The sequence below is a fragment of the Onychostoma macrolepis genome, chromosome 12 (genome assembly GCF_012432095.1).
Source record: "Onychostoma macrolepis isolate SWU-2019 chromosome 12, ASM1243209v1, whole genome shotgun sequence".
Classification (NCBI taxonomy): domain Eukaryota; kingdom Metazoa; phylum Chordata; class Actinopteri; order Cypriniformes; family Cyprinidae; genus Onychostoma; species Onychostoma macrolepis.
In genome coordinates, this window is record NC_081166.1 from 19038228 (window position 1) to 19058630 (window position 20403).

Below are 20403 nucleotides of genomic sequence, written 5' to 3' on the forward strand. Positions count from 1 at the left end.
TTAACTTATAATTTTAATAATGTCCTATTAGTACATTTTGAAATGAACATTTACATAACAAATTACTAAAGTAAATGCATGCTTTAGAAGTTCTGTGTAATTAACCTTGATGCTGTATTTTTTGTTGGCAATTTGACATGCAGTTTTCATATACTACACACCTGGCCCACCCAGTTTTATGTTGGCCCACCCACTTAAACATTTCTGGCTAAGCTAGTGGTTATAACACATCAATTCCCAAAGGCAATATGTTATAACTTTCACATGGTTTTTACGCTTGTCATTTCATGAAACATGGTCTGATCGGGGAAAATGGTATATCATTATTTACAGGAGATTCTCCTGAATGAAACGAGTCCAAAATCCTAATGAGTGCTTGCTTAGTCCCTCTAAACCTGAGGGTACCGCCGGTGGGCGCCCCCTAGTCAAGAAAAAATTAATAATCATATTTTTCTCCACTTCCTTGATCAACACAAAATAGGTGTCATTTGAAAGCTTGGAGTCTGACCTTTACAATGCATTTGGCCACTTTGATTAATGACTAAGTACGAGTTATTTGCATATAAATAGAAAAGAAAACATAATTTATGAAATATTTTCTTTTTTTTTATGCCATGTACCTGTACATATTTTGCGCCAATATGTCAGAAACATCATTCAGCTCAGACAGTCATGTGTCATATATCATTTGAAAGGTCTCACACAGTAGAATAAAACAAGTATAATTGTTTGGGGCTGTGAAGGGAATTTTAAATGTAATATAAAAATCAGTTGATCATAAATGATGACTAACATTTCACTTTTTTCCTGCAGGCCTAACCTTTAAGTGCATTTTAGGGAACATAAATGCTCTAACCTTGAGTAGTGTTGCAATAGTGAACACATATAGTCAAAGAAGAGAAGGCTAGATGTCTGTCTGAAAATATTAATAACCATATGATCTTGTGATTTGGGGAAAAAGATGAAGTAATCAGTAACAGAGGCGGGTTGTTGATTTGACATATAAATGAACCGATCATGTTAACCCTTTAACACATACGATCACACCGGTGTGATCAGTCTTGGCTAGTCCCTGAAGCGTACGATCACACCGGTGTGATAAGAACGTTCAGTGCGTCACGTCATCGAATTCAAATCTGCTTTAGCGCGTTGGCTGGCGCAGAGCCAGATCGGACCAAATATTCAGTGTTTTCAACAATATAATGCTTATTTTAGGTTTCAGGGCCCGTATTCATGAAAAATTGTAGCGCTAAGAGTTGCTCCTAGTAAAAAAATTCTAAGAAAATTCTTAGAAATGTGGGTGTTTCCCCTTAAAATTAAAGAAAAGATCCTAGTAAAGAAAAAAAGTAATTCAGAAAGCATCTTAACCCTTAAAAGAGGTCTTAAGGTCCAAAATTGTTAGGAGTATGGACGAGGACTTTTAAGAGGCTTAAGAGTTTCATTAGCAGTGGAGAAAATGGACGAAACATGAAGAAGGAGAAGAAATGTGTTGCCCACAATGCATGACAGTGAGTTAATAAGACGCTACATATTAGATGGTGCAGGGATCATGTTTGTGACCGATCTTATTAGAGACACGCTAACATCCGACACCATGCAGAAATGCCATAGCGCCAGAAATGGAAGTAATCATTACATTAACTACATTAACATATTTGGCACCTGGAAAAATGCAACTATGCAGCAGTGATGATTTGGGTCTGTACCTGACAGCACTTTCAGAACCTTATTGTGTTGCAGTGGTTGTGGCGTCAGGCCTCGGAGAGGCTATTATTAAACATAAACAATAAAATAAAGTGTCCAAACGGAATAAAGTGTCCAAAATAAACCGGGGCTCTGGTGTCCTCGTCGTGCTGTGGGGTTTGTGAAGGAGGGCAGTGTTCTGGAAGGGAGGGTGTCCAGGTAAGGGGCGGAGTCCGGCGGCCGCACGCGCTCCCACTCAGGTCCAGGGCGTGAGGGGCGGTGGCTTCATCATAGCGGCGGCTCTTCCTCTTGGCCCACGGCGTTCGGCGGGACTTGTTCGGCCCGGAATCTTGGCCCGACGGCCGTAACACGGGTGCGGCTTTCGTCCGGACCGCAGGTCCGGCAGCTCACGTCTCTGGTGGCACGGAAGTCCCTCCACGCTCCCTTCCTGGACCCACGAGGACACCAGCGTGCATGCACGGGGGAAGAGACCGGTCTCTCGAGGAGAGGCGCGCTCGGCATTTAAACAGCGGTGGTTATGAGGCTCCATTCGATTCAGGTGTGCCTCATCACACGCCGCCAGCCCTCACTGTTTCCACACCCTTCCTCTCTCGCACACCCACTCCCGTCGGGAGCCTGGTGAAGGGCGGCGAATAAGGGACGGGGTGGTGATGATGATAAGGGGGGAGGCAACCGACTCGTCACAATACGTTAAGTATGACAGCATGGTAAATAAAGAATATATATACATATATGATGTGTGTGTGAGAGAGAGAGAGAGTACGGTAAAACAGGAAAAATTACGCCTGTAATTGTGAAAGCTTAAAACAAACCCTACTCTTAAAAGCGCTCTTTTATTTCCTTCTTGGACAACCAACCAATCACAGTCTTCAAAAGACTGTGTCATCGCTAGCAACGGGGTCAGCCCCGCCTCCTCACTAAGATAAAAGTTTTTGTCTTTTCCTCGCTCAGAGTTGCTCTCAGATTGCTCCTGAATCACTTTTAAGCTAAGACTCATAAGTTAGAAATTTTTAAGCTAAATTAGGAGCTCTCTGAGAGGATTCTTAGAATCTTTAAGAATACGGGCCCAGACAGTTAAATACACATAAGTACTAGCAAAACCATACATTTATAATTTGTAAAATATGCACTGATGTCTTTGGAAGCAGCAATAATGATCCTTACAAATATAATCTGATGACATGTTTTATTTATATCATATACAGATTGTGTAGATAACTTAAGTTTACTCTGCTCTTCTCCCAGTTTACCAGAGACTTACTTTAATGTTGAATTTGCGTGAATTTTATTTCCTTCTTGGACAACCAACCAATCACAGTCTTCAAAAGTGTGTCACATGACAAGCACGACGTATCGCCATGGAAACAATAAGGCCATACATTCTAAAATAACGGTCGCCTGAAAAAAGTCACGCTGGGGGCTCAGCTAGAATAATTTAAACTCACGTGTGAAAGGGTTAAAGGAGAATGATGTAATGTGACATAATGTTACTTTTGCTATAGACATTTGCTAAATAAACTCTAGTATTATTTGTGTTGAGGGGATTCTCTGTGGTTAGAATGAGAACCTTCTGGCCGTGATTAAAGCATATTCAAAGACATTGTCTGGAGTCCCTCTGGTTATTGCTGTACAGCAGGTATTAGTCGAACATTAGAGATCTTAATCCCAAGTGATAATGTACATAGGGGGTGAGACGTCGTCCAACTCAGAGTGAGACTGTCTTAGAGTGAGACTCTCTTCACACTGAGACTCTCTTAGGTGTCGGGCAGTGGTAATTCTTTACTGAATTGTCTTAGGCCTGATTCTAATGTGCGGTCAGGGCTATCGTGGTTTGTGGTCAGAAAAGTCACCTGACTATAATTTAAGTGTCGGGAGACATGACTGTTAAGTCAGGTGCATAGGGCAATTTCTACGACAGGGCTTTGACTAAGCTTGAGCGAGGAATTACTTCAAATTCAAACAACAATTTCAAAACTGTCAAGGCCTAAGAGAAAGGCTACCTTGGTTCCAAATGCTGTAACTTTCAACTTCATGATATCACCACAAAATTTAATTCACATACAAATCACCACAAATTAATTTTTCTCCTACCTTATTTCTTTCGTGAGATATTGAATGTCAAATACAGTAAGAATGATATGAAACATTTCCCTTGACCACACTAATTTTTCTGACATTTTATCACCTATTTCTCAACAAGAGAATATTAAAATGTAGTGATTTCCCCCCTAAAAATATAGAAAGATTTCTATCAAACAATACCTACCTTTTGAGAGTTATGAGTCATTGTTTTTGTGTATGTCACTCAGAAAACAACTGTTTTTAAAATTTTAAGAGCTAAACAAAAAGGCTTATTTTGAATTATTCAAAATACTGTAACTTTTGGATACTTTATGCTATGACTACAAAATTTGATACAGCTAACATGCTGGAGAGCATCATCAAAACCTGCCTACCTTATTTCTGTCCAGAGATATTTAATGTCAAATAAGACAGATATGAAAAATTTCCCTTGAGCACACACATTTTTGTTTTATTTTTCTTATATTTCTATAAGCTATTTCTCAGCAGGAAAATGTCCAAATGAAACAATTTACAAAAACAAAGTACAGAACATTTTCGATCAAACGGTGCCAAACTTTTGACTGTCCTTGCTACAGTACTTGGAGTTACGAGTCATTATTTTTGTGTATGTCACAGAAAAAACGTCTGGGGTTATGCATGTAACCATGGTTCCCCGAGAGGGAATGGGATGCTGCGCCCCCTAGAGGGCACATTGGGGAATGCAGCCTGCATGACCGGTGTCTGAAGCACGTGTGAAACAACTCCAATTTATTGGTCCATCTGACCTATGACGTCATAGGCAGGGTGTCCAGAAGTATAAAAGAGCACCTGCTGAATACGTCATCCACTTATCTGTCTGAAGGAGATGTAAACAGGCAGGCCGAAGGCATGGCGAGGGGACGCAGCATCTCGTTCCCTCTCAGGGAACCATGGTTACACGCATAACCCAAGACGTTCCCCTAGGGGGCACATTGTGGAACGAAATCCAACCATGCCGTGCCGAGGCGCATGCCTGTCCACCTTATGAAGGCTTGTAGACCAGAATAACAATACACAGCAAGCTTAGATTGCCAGGCAAGACCTTCATGCAGAGATGCCCAGACCACAGAGAGTGCTTACAACCCTAGCAGGGGAGACAGCACTGTCGAAACAAGGGCTCAAGAAGACCGCTACTTAAACTCTAAGCAGGGGCCGAACTAGCAGACAGCTATCCTCAGATAGCTAGGCTCTAGGAAAGGGGACCACTGCAATTGGCAACAGCAGTGGCTGTCTAATTAAACCCAAAAAGGGAAGACAGCACTGCTACCAAACAGCAATCCTCAGATAGCTATGGTCTGGAAAGTATTAAGTGCAGATAAAAACACAGCCAGCCTTGGATGGCTGTATTTTAAGTAAACCCGCCATAGCAGGACTGGAATATAACCTTTCTCAGATGGCTATAATACGCGGGTCCCCATACCGGGTCAGTCCCACAGGCTAGCGAACCATTGTGTTATTGACCAGAAGCTCACAAGAGGGAAACTCAGACCATCAGTAAATGATTCGCTCAGAGTGGACACATAAAATATCATTATTCCGTAATCAGATGAAAGCAGTGGCCAGTAACACAAGTGGATTAGGGGGAATCGGGGAAGGGGGAGATTCCCTTGCTGACTCCTAGAGGGAGGAGGGGCATGGTTAGTGACGCTAGACTTTTGATCTTTTCTATGAGCCTTAGCTTTAGACCGATCATCCCCCTAAGAAGAAGATTTGGAGCGCCGAGGAATGAATTTCCTGAAAGCAGCCGATTGTGCTTTTGCCTACCTGAACTTCTCCACAACCGGAGAAAGTATTTTTCTTTCTTCCTGATGTCCACGAGATTGATCCACAGATGTCTCTCCATAGCCACCATGAACACCATTGTTTTTGAGAAAACAATATTTATGCGTGGTTAGTGAAAAACTAAATTTAAGTCACTGAAATAAGGCCATAAAACACATATATAATATTTGTTCACAAGACTTTTGAGAACTGGATGTGGTAGACTAGAGTTTTTGCTACAAAATGAAGTGAAAATTATCCTGTTCACTCCTTCACAGAAAACAACATATTGATTTAACATTTGTAAAACATGTTTCGTGATTGAAAGCCTGTATGCGAGGGAGTGACAATGGCCATGAATATTTAATGATTCACACCTGAGAGACAAAGGGCCTCCCATAAGGGCCATCAATATGAATGTGACTGAGGCAAGTAAGAAAGAGTGTGAGGAGAGTAAAATAATGTGGGTTTTTGTTTATTATTTGTATTTTATTTACAATACAGTATAATACAAATATTCACAGTGAATGTCAAGGACACATGATTGAACATACTGATCTGAACACTGAGACTTGAACAGTAACACACCTTTGTGCCAAACATTCATTCATAGTGTTAACACTCACACTACTTTTATATCTTGTGGTTTTATATGTTATAAAACATTAAACAAACATCCTGGCATTGTGAGACATTTAGACAATGAAATGACACATATTTCAAAATGTTCCACTTGATTTCATACATGTAGTCAGGAATTATAGGTTGGGAAAAGTCTAACTAGTAAAATGTGTACAAGTTATGTCACAATAACACAATAACAACAGATGCAAGTAATCTTAAGCTACTCATCAGAACGATATGCTCCACTGGATATAGCTGTGCGACGCATCGCGTTGTGATGTAAATTCTGGATTATTTCTCTTTGCGCGTCTTCTTCCAGAAACAAAAAGTAGCCGGGATTAACTTGTTTGTTTACACGAAGGCGATGTGGGCGTTTACATGCGTGCATCTCACATGGATGTTTGAATTTGAAAAGCACGATCGGTGCGTGGCCATGACCGCATTAGAGATAATGAGTTGAGATGGGAAAAACTGGACATTGGTTGGTTTCATACGGATTACTTTAACAGTTTCATGTCTTTGAGGCAAATATTCGCGGAGTTTCATGTTGTTTTATTTACATGTCTGTGAAGAGAGGTGACAGAGACAGAGCCGGCAGAGAACGCACCCTGTTTATTTTCTTTATTTTTTAAAAGCACATTGTTTTGTTGTTATTATGACTATACACAAATAAAAGTAGACCCTTTGCAGTTGCAAATGATACCTTATTCTTATCTGTACGATCAAAACTCACTGAGTATTTTTACTTCTTTCCGCGGTCATAAAGAAAATACGAGACAGACCGCACTGGTGCGGGCTTCGACCCCAGGGGGTTAAAGAGGATGACTCACCCTGCAAGAGATAGCTCGCAAATGTCTCTTCAACAGGGGGCATCCTTACGTATCAGCACTCGGCCACACCCTCACCATTAGCCACTTAATGGCACGATCCATCACATCCAACATATCCCCGTATGCGTGACTGGGGGTGGTCGATGATGACTCAGTGCTCGCACTTTCATCATCATCGCCACCCACATCAACCTCTTCATCTGCGTCATTATAACTAGAAGAGCACAGCAGCTTGCTATCAGGATCAGATGACTCAATGAAAGAGTTTCTGGATCTTGTTGCAAGCTAGAGCTCATGGCAGAAGTTTTTGAAAGATCCATACCTTTCTCAAACATCTCCACAAGCTCAACCTGCAATCCCCACGAGCTGAGTTTCTACGGTGCCTCGGCAGCAGTGGGACCCGATCCGCGAGGCCTTCATGCACCGAACATGCATGCTCCTCCCCCAGGCACATAACACACAAGTCATGCATGTCCTCAGGTGTCAATTGGTTGATACACATAGTAACAGACGGCTCCTGAAGACAGCAAAGAGGATAACGTATTCAGCAGGTGCCCTTTTATACTTCTGGGCACCCCGCCTATGATGTCACAGGCCAGGTGGACCAATTGATTGGTGTTGTTTCACAGGTGCTTCAGACACCAGACATGCAGGCTGCATTCCCCAATATGCCCTCTAGGGGGTGCAGCTTGGAGTTCCCTAGAAGGGGAACAACACCTTCAGTGAGGCAAACATGCCTTCAGGGCTTAAAGGGTTAAAATGCCAATTCTTGATATCAGCAATTGGATTTTTACTAGTAACAATGGATATTTTTGATATCAGGAATTACATTTCCACTAGTAAAAATGTAAATTCTTGATATCAACAATTGAATGTTCACTATTTAAAATGCTAATTCTTGATACCAAGAATTTATATCCTGAGAATGGCAATAGTACGGTGGCCGGGAAGTGCAAAACAACATTACAAAGTGTGAAACACTTTTACGAAGCTCGAGACAAATTTACATTTTGGAAAACATTTTTACCTATCATAAAACACAATTACATGGGAAAAACACTTTTACCAAGGACGAAACAAATTTACATTTTAGAAAACAAATTAACAAGACGCAAAACACTTTTACCAGTCCCGAAACAAATTTACAATGACAGATTCTTCACGGAAAGGGAATGTACCACACACCGGAAGTGACGCGGTGAAAGGTGTTGTTGTTGGTGAGCGCGGTAAATTCGTGTTGTGGTTGTGGAGTAAATGCCGTAAATAAAGTTTATGGCGACCGAACATGGACTGTGGCCGAGGGATGTTTTGCCCGTTTTGTAGTGATGTAAAAATGAAGCTTTGCGAAGCACCAAGGCATCCCCTCATCTGTATCGTAAAAAGGTTCATTACTCGAAGCTTTTCAAATCGATTCACACTAACGACATCTTGTGGTCAAAAGGTGGAAATAGCTGCCTTTGCGTCCCAGACGACCCAGCCATTTTTGGATTGTTTCAGATAATAAATCAGTTTGTGCTATGAAAATAAAATAAAGAAAGTATTAACGCTATATAAATTAATCTTTTACATGTCAGTCATTGTACAATATATGAATAAATGAGTGAATAAATTTGTGGAAAAAATAGGCAAGAATATATGATATGCATAAATGATCAAAATAAAAGAAGATTATGGGAATGGTCAGCTGAAGTGATTGTGAAGCGGGAATTAATACAAAATGAACATGCACAAAACTACACATGCATATATTTATTTGTATATCGATTCATTCTTATCAAAGAAGTGAGTGACACTTCAAACTGCGCAAGTGGTTCGCGTTATTTGAAACGGAATACGAAGCAGTCACGTGGTTGTGTGCGAAAACGAAGCTTCGGACGTCACAGATCACATGGTTTTGGCAAAATTAGTCAAGCTCCGGTACAGTGCTTCACTGCCAGATGCTTCGTTTTTTTTGATACAGGCTTTGAAGCCTCGGTATCGAACGTCACATCACTACCGTTTTGTGGCAAACACATGAGCAGCTTAACACTGTCCGGCTGTCGAGACGTCCCCTGTGTTTCCGTCTGGTTCGCGTCCTTTAGAAACTCCAAACACTGACCACACGTACAGCAAAACCGCCTTAAGCTGCTCATGTGTTTGCCACAAAACGGGCAAAACATCCCTCGGCCGCAGTCCATGTTCGGTCACCATAAACTTTATTTACGGCATTTACTCCACAACCACAACACGAATTTACCGCGCTCACCAACAACACCACCTTTTACCGCGTCACTTCCGGTGTGTGGTACATTCCCTTTCCGTGAAGAATCTGTCATTGTAAATACAATAGGCAGTGTTGGGGGTAGAGCATTACAAGTAATGCAAGTTATGTAATCAGATTACTCGTCTGACCATAGAACAGTTTTCCACTTTGAAACAATCCATTTTAAATGAGCCTTGGCCCACAGGACACAATAGCGCTTCTGGACCATGTTCACATATGTGACCCTGGACCACAAAACCAGTCTTATGTCGCTGGGGTATATTTGTAACAATAGCCAAAAATACATTGTATGGGTCACAATTATCCATTTTTCTTTTATGCCAAAAATTATTAGGATATTAATTAAAGATAGGGTCCACCGATACCACAGAAAATTCTGGCATCGGTATCGGCGAGTACTTGAACCCATGTCCGATACCATTCTTAAACAAGACCTATAGTTATGCGCGCTAGCTTTGCTTAACGCTGCAAATCATAAATCAATTCTTCTTCGCTGCTCAGAATGCAAACACAGGAAGTTGTGCTGTGTTGCCACAAGCAACCACTATTTAGAGCAGCGAAGAATAAATACAAACGTGGTAGCACATTGCCAGTAAATCACTCGCGTATGTGACTAAATCTTCACCCTGGGCGACAAAATGGTATATAATATTAGCCACTGGCTAATAAATGCTCAGATTTTACTCTCCAGTGTGTGAGTTGGAGGCTATGTATAAATTTAGCAATTGTCACTCTCCGAAAACTCTGACTGAGCGCTTCAGAGTTTCACTCTCCGTCAAGCGATCTGTGCTATTTCTCAGTTCATCTGAATGGATGCGCAGCACACCTGTATTTGACGTACCGTAAGCTCTAGTGTGAAGTGCACGACTCGCCGTTGCTTTGCTTTTTTCCTCACACGCAAAGAGAGAGAGACAGAGAATAACGAACGGAGTTCCTTTTGGAATTCTTCAGCTTTTAAGAACTGCCGGGATCTCTGGTAGTGGGCGGAGCTAATACGCAAACAACAATCTCATTGGCTGGCGCTCACCTGTTATCGTCCCTGGTTTGATTTCAGCAAATCAGTTCAAGCGAACGCAGACAACGTGATTAATATTCATGAATCCAGCAGCTCGTTAATCCTTAGTGCGTTTTATGTTGTTCTTAGTAGAATTCATAGTATGATTATTATCTTATCAGTATTATTGATAGTTTCCCCCCCATATTTTACAGAAACACTGAATGACCAAAAAAGCACCACCACCAGTTCCGTTAAAATGACTGTATTCATGCATGGTTACCAAGTTCTAATTCTAATTGCTAAAGTTATATAATTAAATAATACTCGATTATCATAATAATTATCATAGACTGACTGATGCTAAGAGTATACTTTTAGATATTTAAATAGATGTGCCATTTTAATTTTTCATCTATCTATCTATCTATCTATCTATCTATACAGCATATGGTGAAGCACACCATAAAATAATTGTATCAATTCATACAGGTCTAGTAGTACATACAGCTGTATTACCAGATACACACCCAGGTATCGGATCAGTACTTGGTATCGGCCAATACACTGAGCCTAGGTATCAGAATCTGTATCGGGAAGGGAAAAGGGGTATCGGAACATCTCTAATTAAAGATCATGTTCCATGAAGATATTTAGTGAATTTTCTACTTTAAATGTATCAAAGCTTATTTTTTGATCAGTAATATGCATAGCTAAGAACTTGATTTAGACAACTTTAAAGGCAATTTCCTCAGTATTTAGATTTTTTTGCACCTTCAGATTCAGATTTTCAAATAGTTGTATCTCGGCCAAATATTGTCCGATCCTAACAAACCATACATCAATGGAAAGCTTATTTATTCAACTGATTCAATTTATTCAACTGATGTAGAAATCTCAATTTCGAAAAATTGACACTTATGACTGGTTTAGTGGTCCAGGGTCACATATGGCTTAATTTTTGCATGATAGAGCTTTAGTTGACATCTGCAGATGTCACGGCGGATTGTGTTTACCGACAGTGGTTTCTAGAAGTATTCCTGGGCCCATTTAGTAATGTCAATGACAGAATCATGCTGATGAGTGATACAGTGTCGTCTGAGGGCCCGAAGACCAAGGGCATCCACCAAAGGTATTCGGCCTTGTCCTTTACGTACAGAGATTCTGGTACGTACTGCGTTTTTATTATGCATATTTTGTTGTGTACTGCTTACACAAATTTAGCAAATACATAATCCCAGACTTAATCCCAGTAAGATTTTTTACACGACACGAGCAAACCACTTCTTTCCAGTTCATATGCATTTTTTATTATTATGATTATTATAAGAAGTGTGCTTATTCTTAACATCATTATTTGCATACCCCACAACAAAAATGATGAACTCACATACAGTATATCAGGCGTGTTACTGGCCACTGGCCACTTACATCGAATGTAAAGCATGTCTACAGACGTTTTGGAAATTTATTCAGGGCTGTAATGAACATCCCAACATCGTGATCTCACAAAGTTGTTATAATCCATGAATATCTCTGCAGAGTGAAACTATTATTTACATCATATCTATATTTTGTTATAATGAGAGGATTCATAAGCTTGTATAACACTGAACAAAACTCAGACTTTCTGAGTGGTGAGGGGACGCTTGAACCTAAACACCTCTGATTGGCCATTGTGTTCAAGAAATCAGCATATATCTCTTTGATTGGCTACATTGTTCAATGCTGCAAAAACACATTGCAAATTAGGGCTGCCCTTGACTAATAATTTTTTTATGGTCGACTAGTAGTCGTTCATTTAAGCATTAGTTGACTAACCGCACGTTTATTAATAAACCATTTAAATCATAATAATGAGCCTTTAATTGCCTACATAGCCTAATAGTGCACACTCAAGTGCATGCATAAAGCTTGCCACAGCACACTGGCAGAATTAATGATTATGAACGTGTCAGTGAAAAACAAAAAAGAGGCTACATTAACATTTTATTAATATATTGATAAACTAGTTATTTCACTGTTTTCCATTTAAATCGGTTCATTTAAAAGTAGACATTTCACTCTCTAAAGAGACATTTTTCATATCTGAAAGGCAATACACAGACTTTTGCGCTCAAGTTCATGGAGACCGAGACGGCAGAAAGCACATCCTGTTTTCTTTCATTATTTTACAAAAGTGCAATGTTTTGTTGTTATTGTGAGCACAGACAAATAAACATAGAGTCTTTACAGATTCAAAAAATGTATTACTCTTATCTGTATGACCAAAAGGGAGTATATTACAAGCAAATGGCCACACTGGTGCATCCTCCATCTGTCATGCCCGTTGGTCATGCAGTGAGCGCCCCTTATTCAACTTCCACACTCCGCACAGACACTTGAATAGCGCACATTTTTCTAGGTAAACATGCGGCCATGTAAAATTGTTGCTATTGACATATTTCAGATGATAAGCCATATTTGAGGTCGATGAATGCTAGGCAAGTGTTTGGATGTTCTGCCCGATGTACTGTATTATCACATAGACCAGCCGTTGACAATCTGTCCATCACGGACTGCGTGACTTCGCCTGTGGATTTTTTTCTTCTTTCTGCAACTAAGTGACTAATAAAGTTTTGGTCGACCAAGCCTCTTCTCGTCGACTAACGGTTAGTCGACTATTAGGGGGCAGCTCTTTTGCAAATAGAAACCTTTGAAGCTCTACTGAGCTCAAATGAATACGGATTGGAGTGTTTGCCAAATCTGTCTCACCAACATCCTGTTTTTACAGCCTCAACCAAGGGTGCTCTTGCTTAGCACCTTCTAGCACCCCCATAGAATCAGGCCTGCTTCAGAATAATGTTACAGAGTTCATTCATTAAGTTGTGTGAACAAAGCATGCAGTATCTGTGTATGTCCGATCAACATAAATAAGTTGATTTGAGACAATGTATTAAGTATAAAGTGTTTTAGAAGTTTCAGTGCATTTAGGATATGAGATTTACTGCTGTGCCAAGCTAAAATTTGGTTAGGAGCACTGTGTGAAGAGTATTGAAAAAAGGGCCTAAGTATTGAGGGAAAAAAGTAAAAAAGCTTAACTTCAACAAAGATCTGACCAGTCTTGAATAATACAAAATATGTCACGGAAGCAGCTCTTGTGAGACATTTTATCAGTGTCTGTGGCAAACACAAACCAGTCTGATATGCTCCAAATGGCCTGATGGAGGAGAGAGGTAAACAGAGACTATATACAATACCTCCAGTTGCTATGGTGATTTGTCTCACTTGATGTCCATAGAAAAGGAAGTCAAACGTTAGTGCCACCCGCTAGTGAGGAGACAGGGAGTATGATAAAAGAAAAGATACAAAATAGAGAGAAAAAGAGAAATGTAGTCAGGGAGGTAAAATGCTAAGTAACAAAATTACAAACTAGAATAAAATGTGTTTCTTTGGCCCATGTGAGCCATGTACATATTTTCCTAAGAATACAGGAATATCTCTGCGTGGTTGTCTCACCGATGCTTGTCTGTGTGTGTTGGATAGAATAGCGTGCACTCTGACAGGTCCTTGATGCATTGAATCAAGATCCACCCAGAGATCCTGTGTCCGTTTGTCACCAGGACCAAAACTACGCCAGGAGTAGTACATCTGGGAGTCCTCCTGAGAGACAAATAATGAGAATATGTAAAAGATGCCAATAATAAAAAAATAAATAAAATAATAATAAATACATCCGTCTCAAATCCAGATGTCAATTAATCAATAAAAATGGATGGATAAAGAAGAAGAGGTCAAAAGAACCAGATTAGGATAATGCACAGCAAAATATTTTTCTTCATCAATAATATTTTCATTTGCTTTGTTGGTTAGTTGGTTGATTGCATTTGATCACAAAAAAAAAAAAAGATTAGTCCTCAATTAGATGTGCTCCCTGCTGTTTAATTTAATTTAATTTTTTTAAACATTTAGTACATCAGAACATAGATTAGCCTTAAAGCTGACATATATTTATTATAATTAGCCTACATAACACTGTTATACAATGCTGTGAAAATGTATTTGCCTCCATCCTGATTTCTTCTGTTTTCATTTCCTACCAAATAATTTTAGATCTTCACAAAATAAAACAAAAACTCTGAGTAAACACATAGTTTTCTTTCTATAGAATCTACAGATTTCCTTTTTTATTGAAGCAAAAAAAGAAAAAAGTTATCCAACAACTATTACCCATGTAAATAATAATAATAAATATAGCTGCAAGCAGCAATTACGGAGCCAAGTACTCCAGCGGCAAAATGAGGAAATAAAGCATAGCATGGAGCATCAGACCAACTGCATGTATACTTCTGGTATAGTCCTACTATGTCAAGAAAAAAAAAGAAAAAGAAACACATGATCCATAAGCAATGGGATGATGTAATTTCAGCAAGATTTCAGTTTTTAAAATCTGTTTAATAGATCATTTAAGATGGAATGACTTGTAAAAGAGAAGTAGATTATGCATAAGTAATTTTAAGGCGAAAATTGAAGTAAAGTTAAAAAGTAGATGTTATGTATGTGATACTGTCATTCCCCATAGTGCCTGTAGGTGGCATCCCCCCTTTAGTAATTATTAGTTGTGTTCCTTAAAATAAACGTAGTGAAGAAGTTAAGTACCCCAACGTGTGGCTGTGTTATTTATTGTAGTGCATTCAAGATTGTATCCTATATGTTATGATAGTGAGAACATAACATATTTGGCGACGAGGTGGATTAATGTTTCATGGAGCTACCACAGTGAATCGTGAGTAGTTAGGCGCACCTGAACTTTTCTTTTCTCTGCGTAGCTAAAGTGAGCTAGGTTAGCTAGAATGGCTGTTACTATAGGCCATATGGAAGCTTTTGATGAAAGTGTCGAACCATGGACCACCTATATTGAAAGATTTGAGCACTTTGTAGAAGCTAACAGTATTGATGCTGACAAGAAAGTGCCTGTGCTACTCAGCGTGATCGGATTACATGGATTACTCCGAAGTCTGATCGCGCCGGATAAGCCGAGAGAGAAGAGCTTTAAGCACATCACAGACACGCTACAGCAACATTTTTCTCCAAAGCCCCTGATCATCGCGGAACGCTTTCGTTTCCACTGGCGGAATCAGGAGGAGAGCGAGTCGGTGACACAGTATGTTGCAGTGCTTAGAGGACTATCAGAACACTGTGAATTTGGGGGACATTTGGATGATGCACTTTGCGATAGATTTGTATGTGGCTTGAAGAGTGAGGCTACACAAAAGCACTTGTTGACTGAAACTACACTGACCTTTCAAAGAGCGGTGGAGTTGGCAGTGTCCATAGAAAACAGCGTCACTCGAAGCACACAAACTCAGCGGATCACTGACAGTAAAAACACTGTCTTTATTACAAAAATTACAAAAATTGTAATGCATGTGGAAAAAAGGGCCATATCAGTCGTGTTTGCAGGAAGAGTAAAAATGACAGTAAAGCAAGGAGTGGAAAAAGTGCAAAAGCTGCACAGCCAACGAAACAAACTAAGCAGAAAGGCTATGTTAAAAAAGGAAGTGTACACCACCTTGATGCTGATGCAGCATCTAGTGATGATGAAACAGACTCTGAGTTAGCTCTGTTTAAACTGTCACAGCAAGGAGAAAAGTCCAGTATCATTGTGAAACCAGAAGTTGAAGGAATGCCATTTGAAATGGAATTAGACACGGGTGAAGCAGTGTCTTTGATTTCAACAGAGACTTATGATAGAATATTGAAACGCCTGCCCTTATGCTCAACTGACATTGTTCTTCGAACATATACAGGAGAAGCATTACGCCCTGAAGGTGTAATTGATGTTCATGTAAAAATGGGCAATCAGACAGCTGTTCTTCCATTGTATGTCGTGCAGGGGTTTATCCACCACTCTATGGCAGAGAATGGCTGCGTCAGATTAAACTGAACTGGAAAGAAATAAAAACAGTCAAACTGAAGGCGCTACAAGCTGTTCTGCAGAAACGTGCCGCTGTTTTCTCTAAACAATTGGGGGAAATGAAGAGCATTAAAGCTAAAATAACATTGAAACCTGAACACAAACCCAAGTTTTGTCAGCCCAGAGTAGTTCCATATGCTCTGTGTCCAAAAGTTGAAGCAGAGCTGAACCGTCTCACAGAAGTAGGAGTATTGTTACCGGTACAGTACAGCGAATGGGCTACCCCAATAGTCCCTGTTGTAAAGAAAAATGGGGCAGTGCGCATCTGTGGTGACTTTAAGGTGACGATAAACCCCGTCCTTCACATTGAACACTATCCGTTACCACGTATTGAGGACCTGTTCGCTTCATTAGCGGGAGGACAATGATTCAGCAAACTGGACTTGTCACATGCTTACCTCCAAATGAGGGTTGAGGAGGAGTCCACGAAGGTCCTCACAATTTCCACACAGAAAGGGCTATTCCAGTATAAGTGCCTTCCGTTTGGGATTGCTTCGGCCCCAGCCATATTCCAGAGCTATGGACCAAGTATTACTAGGTCTTTCCAATGCTCATTGCTACCTGGATGACATTCTTGTTACCGGGCGGACGGAAGCAGAACACTTGGAAAACCTGGATGCAGTCCTTGGACACCTGGAGGAGTTTGGTTTGCATGTTGAAAAGGGGAAATGTGACTTCTTCAAGGATTCATTGGAATACTTGGGTCACATAATTGATGCTGAAGGGTTGCACAAGTCACCTGAAAAAGTAAGTGCCATTGTCGATGCTCCAACCCCATCAAACATCACACAACAGAGATCAATCCTTGGCCTGTTAAACTATTATGGGATATTCATACCCAATTTGGCGACTATAGCGAATCCTTTGAATGCCCTGCTGTGTAAAGGGAAACGTTGGCAGTGGTCTGCAGAGTGTGATGCGGCATTCAAAAAGGCAAAGGAACAGTCACAAAATGTCTTGACACACTACGACCCACAGAACGCAATTCGACTTGCGTGTGATGCATCACCTTATGGCATTGGTGCCGTCATTTCCCATATGTTACCCAGCAGTGAAGAAAAGCCAATAGCTTTCGCATCGCGCACCCTTAGCAAGGCAGAACAGAATTATGCGCAGATTGAGCGTGAGGCTCTGGCAATTGTTTTCGGAGTCAGGAAATTCCATCAGTATCTCTACGGATGAAAATTCACGCTTTTCACAGATCACCGCCCCCTTACTATGATCTTTGGACCACAAAATGGAATTCCATCTATGGTGGCGGCACGTATGCAAAGGTGGGCATTACTTTTGTCTGCGCACAATTACGCCATCGAGTACAAAAGAGCTGAACATCACACAAATGCTGATGGTCTTTCCCGTCTGCCATTACAAGTAGAACACCAAGAAAAAAGGGATGCTGTAGAGTTGTTCTATCTTGGACAGGTGGAGAAGCTCCCTGTCAGTGCCACTGATATTCGACATGAGACTATGAGCGACTCTACCTTGTCTACAGTTGTCGAAATGGTTCTGAAAGGGACTCAAGCTGTCAGCCTGACTAATAATGATGAACTCTCACTTTTCATCTCTAAGCACAATGAACTGTCTGTTCAACACGGGTGCTTAATGCGGGGTATGAGAGTCGTTGTTCCCCACAAGCTGCGGAAAAGAGTGCTGGAGGAGCTGCACACTGGCCACCCAGGAATTGTCCGAATGAAAGCCATTGCTCGCAGTTATGTGTGGTGGCCGGGTCTTGATGCTGACATTGAAATGCAAGTGAAAATGTGTCAGTCATGTCAACAAATACAGAAAATGCCATCCCAAGCACCCCTCCACCCATGGGAGTGGCCAAGCAAACCATGGGAGCGCATACATGTAGATTTTGCTGGGCCGTGTGAGGGTCACATGTACCTAGTCGTGGTTGATGCTCATTCAAATAGGCCTGAGGTGCAGTTGATGACATCAACGACAGCAGAAAAAACAATTGAAGTTCTGAGGAACCTCTTTAGTCATTATGGCTTGCCTGAAGTCCTTGTGAGTGACAATTGACCACAGTTTGTCTCTCAGGAGTTTGCCAATTTCTTGAAGGCCAACCATGTAAACCATATACGTTTCGCTCCGTACCATCCGGCAACTAACGGGCAGGCTGAGAGGTTTGTTCAGTCGCTAAAACAAGTACTGAAGGTCTCTAAGGGCTCTTCTACTCTTCAAAAAAGGCTGGAAACATTCTTGCTGACGTACCGCAACACTCCTCATCCAACGACAAAGGAGTCCCCTTCCCTGTTGTTTTTGGGACGCCAGTTGCGCAGACGTCTTGATGCCTTAAAACCCAGTGTGACAGCTGCTGTGCGACTGTCACAGACCTCTCAGGTTCTCCGCTGAGCTGGTCATTCGAAGCCAAGACAGTTTGGAGTAGCTGTGCTGTGCTGGCTCATGATTACAGGGGGAGAGAGAGGTGGACATCGGGAGTGGTGACGACTCAAAGTGGTCCAGTATCTTATACTGTGGATGTAGGCGCTTCTGAGGAATGGAGGCGTCATGCTGATTAACTTTTGTCTATTCCAAACCAAACAGCTGAAACTCAGTTGACAGAAGTACCTGATAACAAGAATGTGTTTGTTCCGGTGCATACCTCTGTAAATGCCATTTGTTCTGCACCACCAACAAGAAAACAAGATGTTAACAGTGGTATGTCAGCAGAGTGTCAGACAGTGAAGCACATTGGAAATGGATAATAGGCTCACAGAAACACACACAAATAGAAATTAAATGGTTAAACTATCATATTAATAATCATTAAGCCCGCTTACACACAGAGACATACTCATACACGGACTCACATGCACACACATTTTGTTGCAGATATAGATATTTGAAATAAATGATAGGTTTTTGCAAGTCTTCTCTTTTTAAGAGTTTATATTTCTCTGTGATCATAATATGGCAAAATTGTAAAAACTGACATAACAAAATGGTAAACTTGAATTAAATTTGATTTTAAATGTTATAACAGTGATTTTATAATATCTCCATGAGAAAAGCTATGAACAGTTCTGTTTGAGAGTTTAATAAGCCCATTAGTGGTCTTCCGCTGCCATCTAGTGGTTATAAATAGCAATTTCTCATACAATACTGTTTTTAACCTTTATAACCATTATAGTGGTATATCACTATGTAAAGAACATATTATAAGATGACCATTTTATAGTTGTCCAAATGCAAATTATCAATTTTTTTTTTTTTTTTTTTTTGATAATTATTGACCTAGAGAGTCTAGAGAATAGTACTGCACTGATTTGATTGATTTTCAGTTCAAATCTGAGGGCTAGTTCACAAAAGCAGGTTTTTAAAATAATCTCAAATACTTAAAGAACAATACTTGAAGATCTATTGTATGATATGAAGATATAGTGTATAAGTGAATATTATGAACATTTTATTGCAATTTGAGGTCATTTACTATGGAAAAATAGTGTTTTTGGAGGCCTTTTTTACTGTTATAGCACCATCTATAGCCCGATCTCCATGAAACTTTGCATAGTTGTTAAGAGTCATGTGACACATGTTTTCACCTAGTTTCGTAAAGTTTCGAGTTTTCGTTTAGGTTTTATAGGCTTTTGGGTATGTGTGGCCACGGCAACTTTTTAAATGAGCCAGTTATAGTTAACCAAAGGACGAAATTCGACTTTTTTTTGATAATTATTGATCTAGAGAGTCCAGAGATTATTACTGCAGTGGTTTGATTGAGATCGAGCAAAAACTAGTTCGCAAAAGTAGGTTTTTAACATATTTCTGAATAATTAATGAACGATTTGATTGACAACATTAGTCCTAGAGGCAAAGTTGTTCAGAATGAGCAGTTCTATCATATGATATGAAGACCTAGTGTTTGTGTGAATATATGAACATGTTCTACAGTTTGAGGTCATGTCAACAAGCCATATCACCCTGCAGCCCAAGACCGGTTGCCCATGGAAGCTAAGCAGGGCTGAGCCTAGTCAGTACCTGGATGGGAGACCTCCTGGGAAAACTAGGTTGCTGTTGGAAGAGGTGTTAGTGAGGCCAGCAGGGGGTGCTCACCCTGCAGTCTGTGTGGGTCCTAACGCCCCAGTATAGTGACGGGGACACTATACTGTAAAAAAAGCACCGTCTTTCGGATGAGACGTTAAACCGAGGTCCTGACTCTCTGTGG

General features: G+C 40.5%; 1 protein-coding gene across 4 annotated transcripts in view; it reads right to left on the minus strand.

Moving 5' to 3' along the window:
• The window catches only part of plxdc1 (plexin domain containing 1), a 256512-nt gene that overhangs the window by 100629 nt on the left and 135480 nt on the right, over nucleotides 1-20403 (minus strand). For all 4 annotated transcript variants that reach the window (XM_058793071.1, XM_058793072.1, XM_058793070.1 and 1 more), the window contains exons 3-4: nucleotides 13778-13921; nucleotides 13519-13588 (exon numbers count right to left, since the gene is read on the minus strand). In XM_058793071.1, the coding sequence (XP_058649054.1) occupies nucleotides 13519-13588; nucleotides 13778-13921 (214 nt within the window). The remainder of the gene's footprint in view (nucleotides 1-13518; nucleotides 13589-13777; nucleotides 13922-20403) is intronic.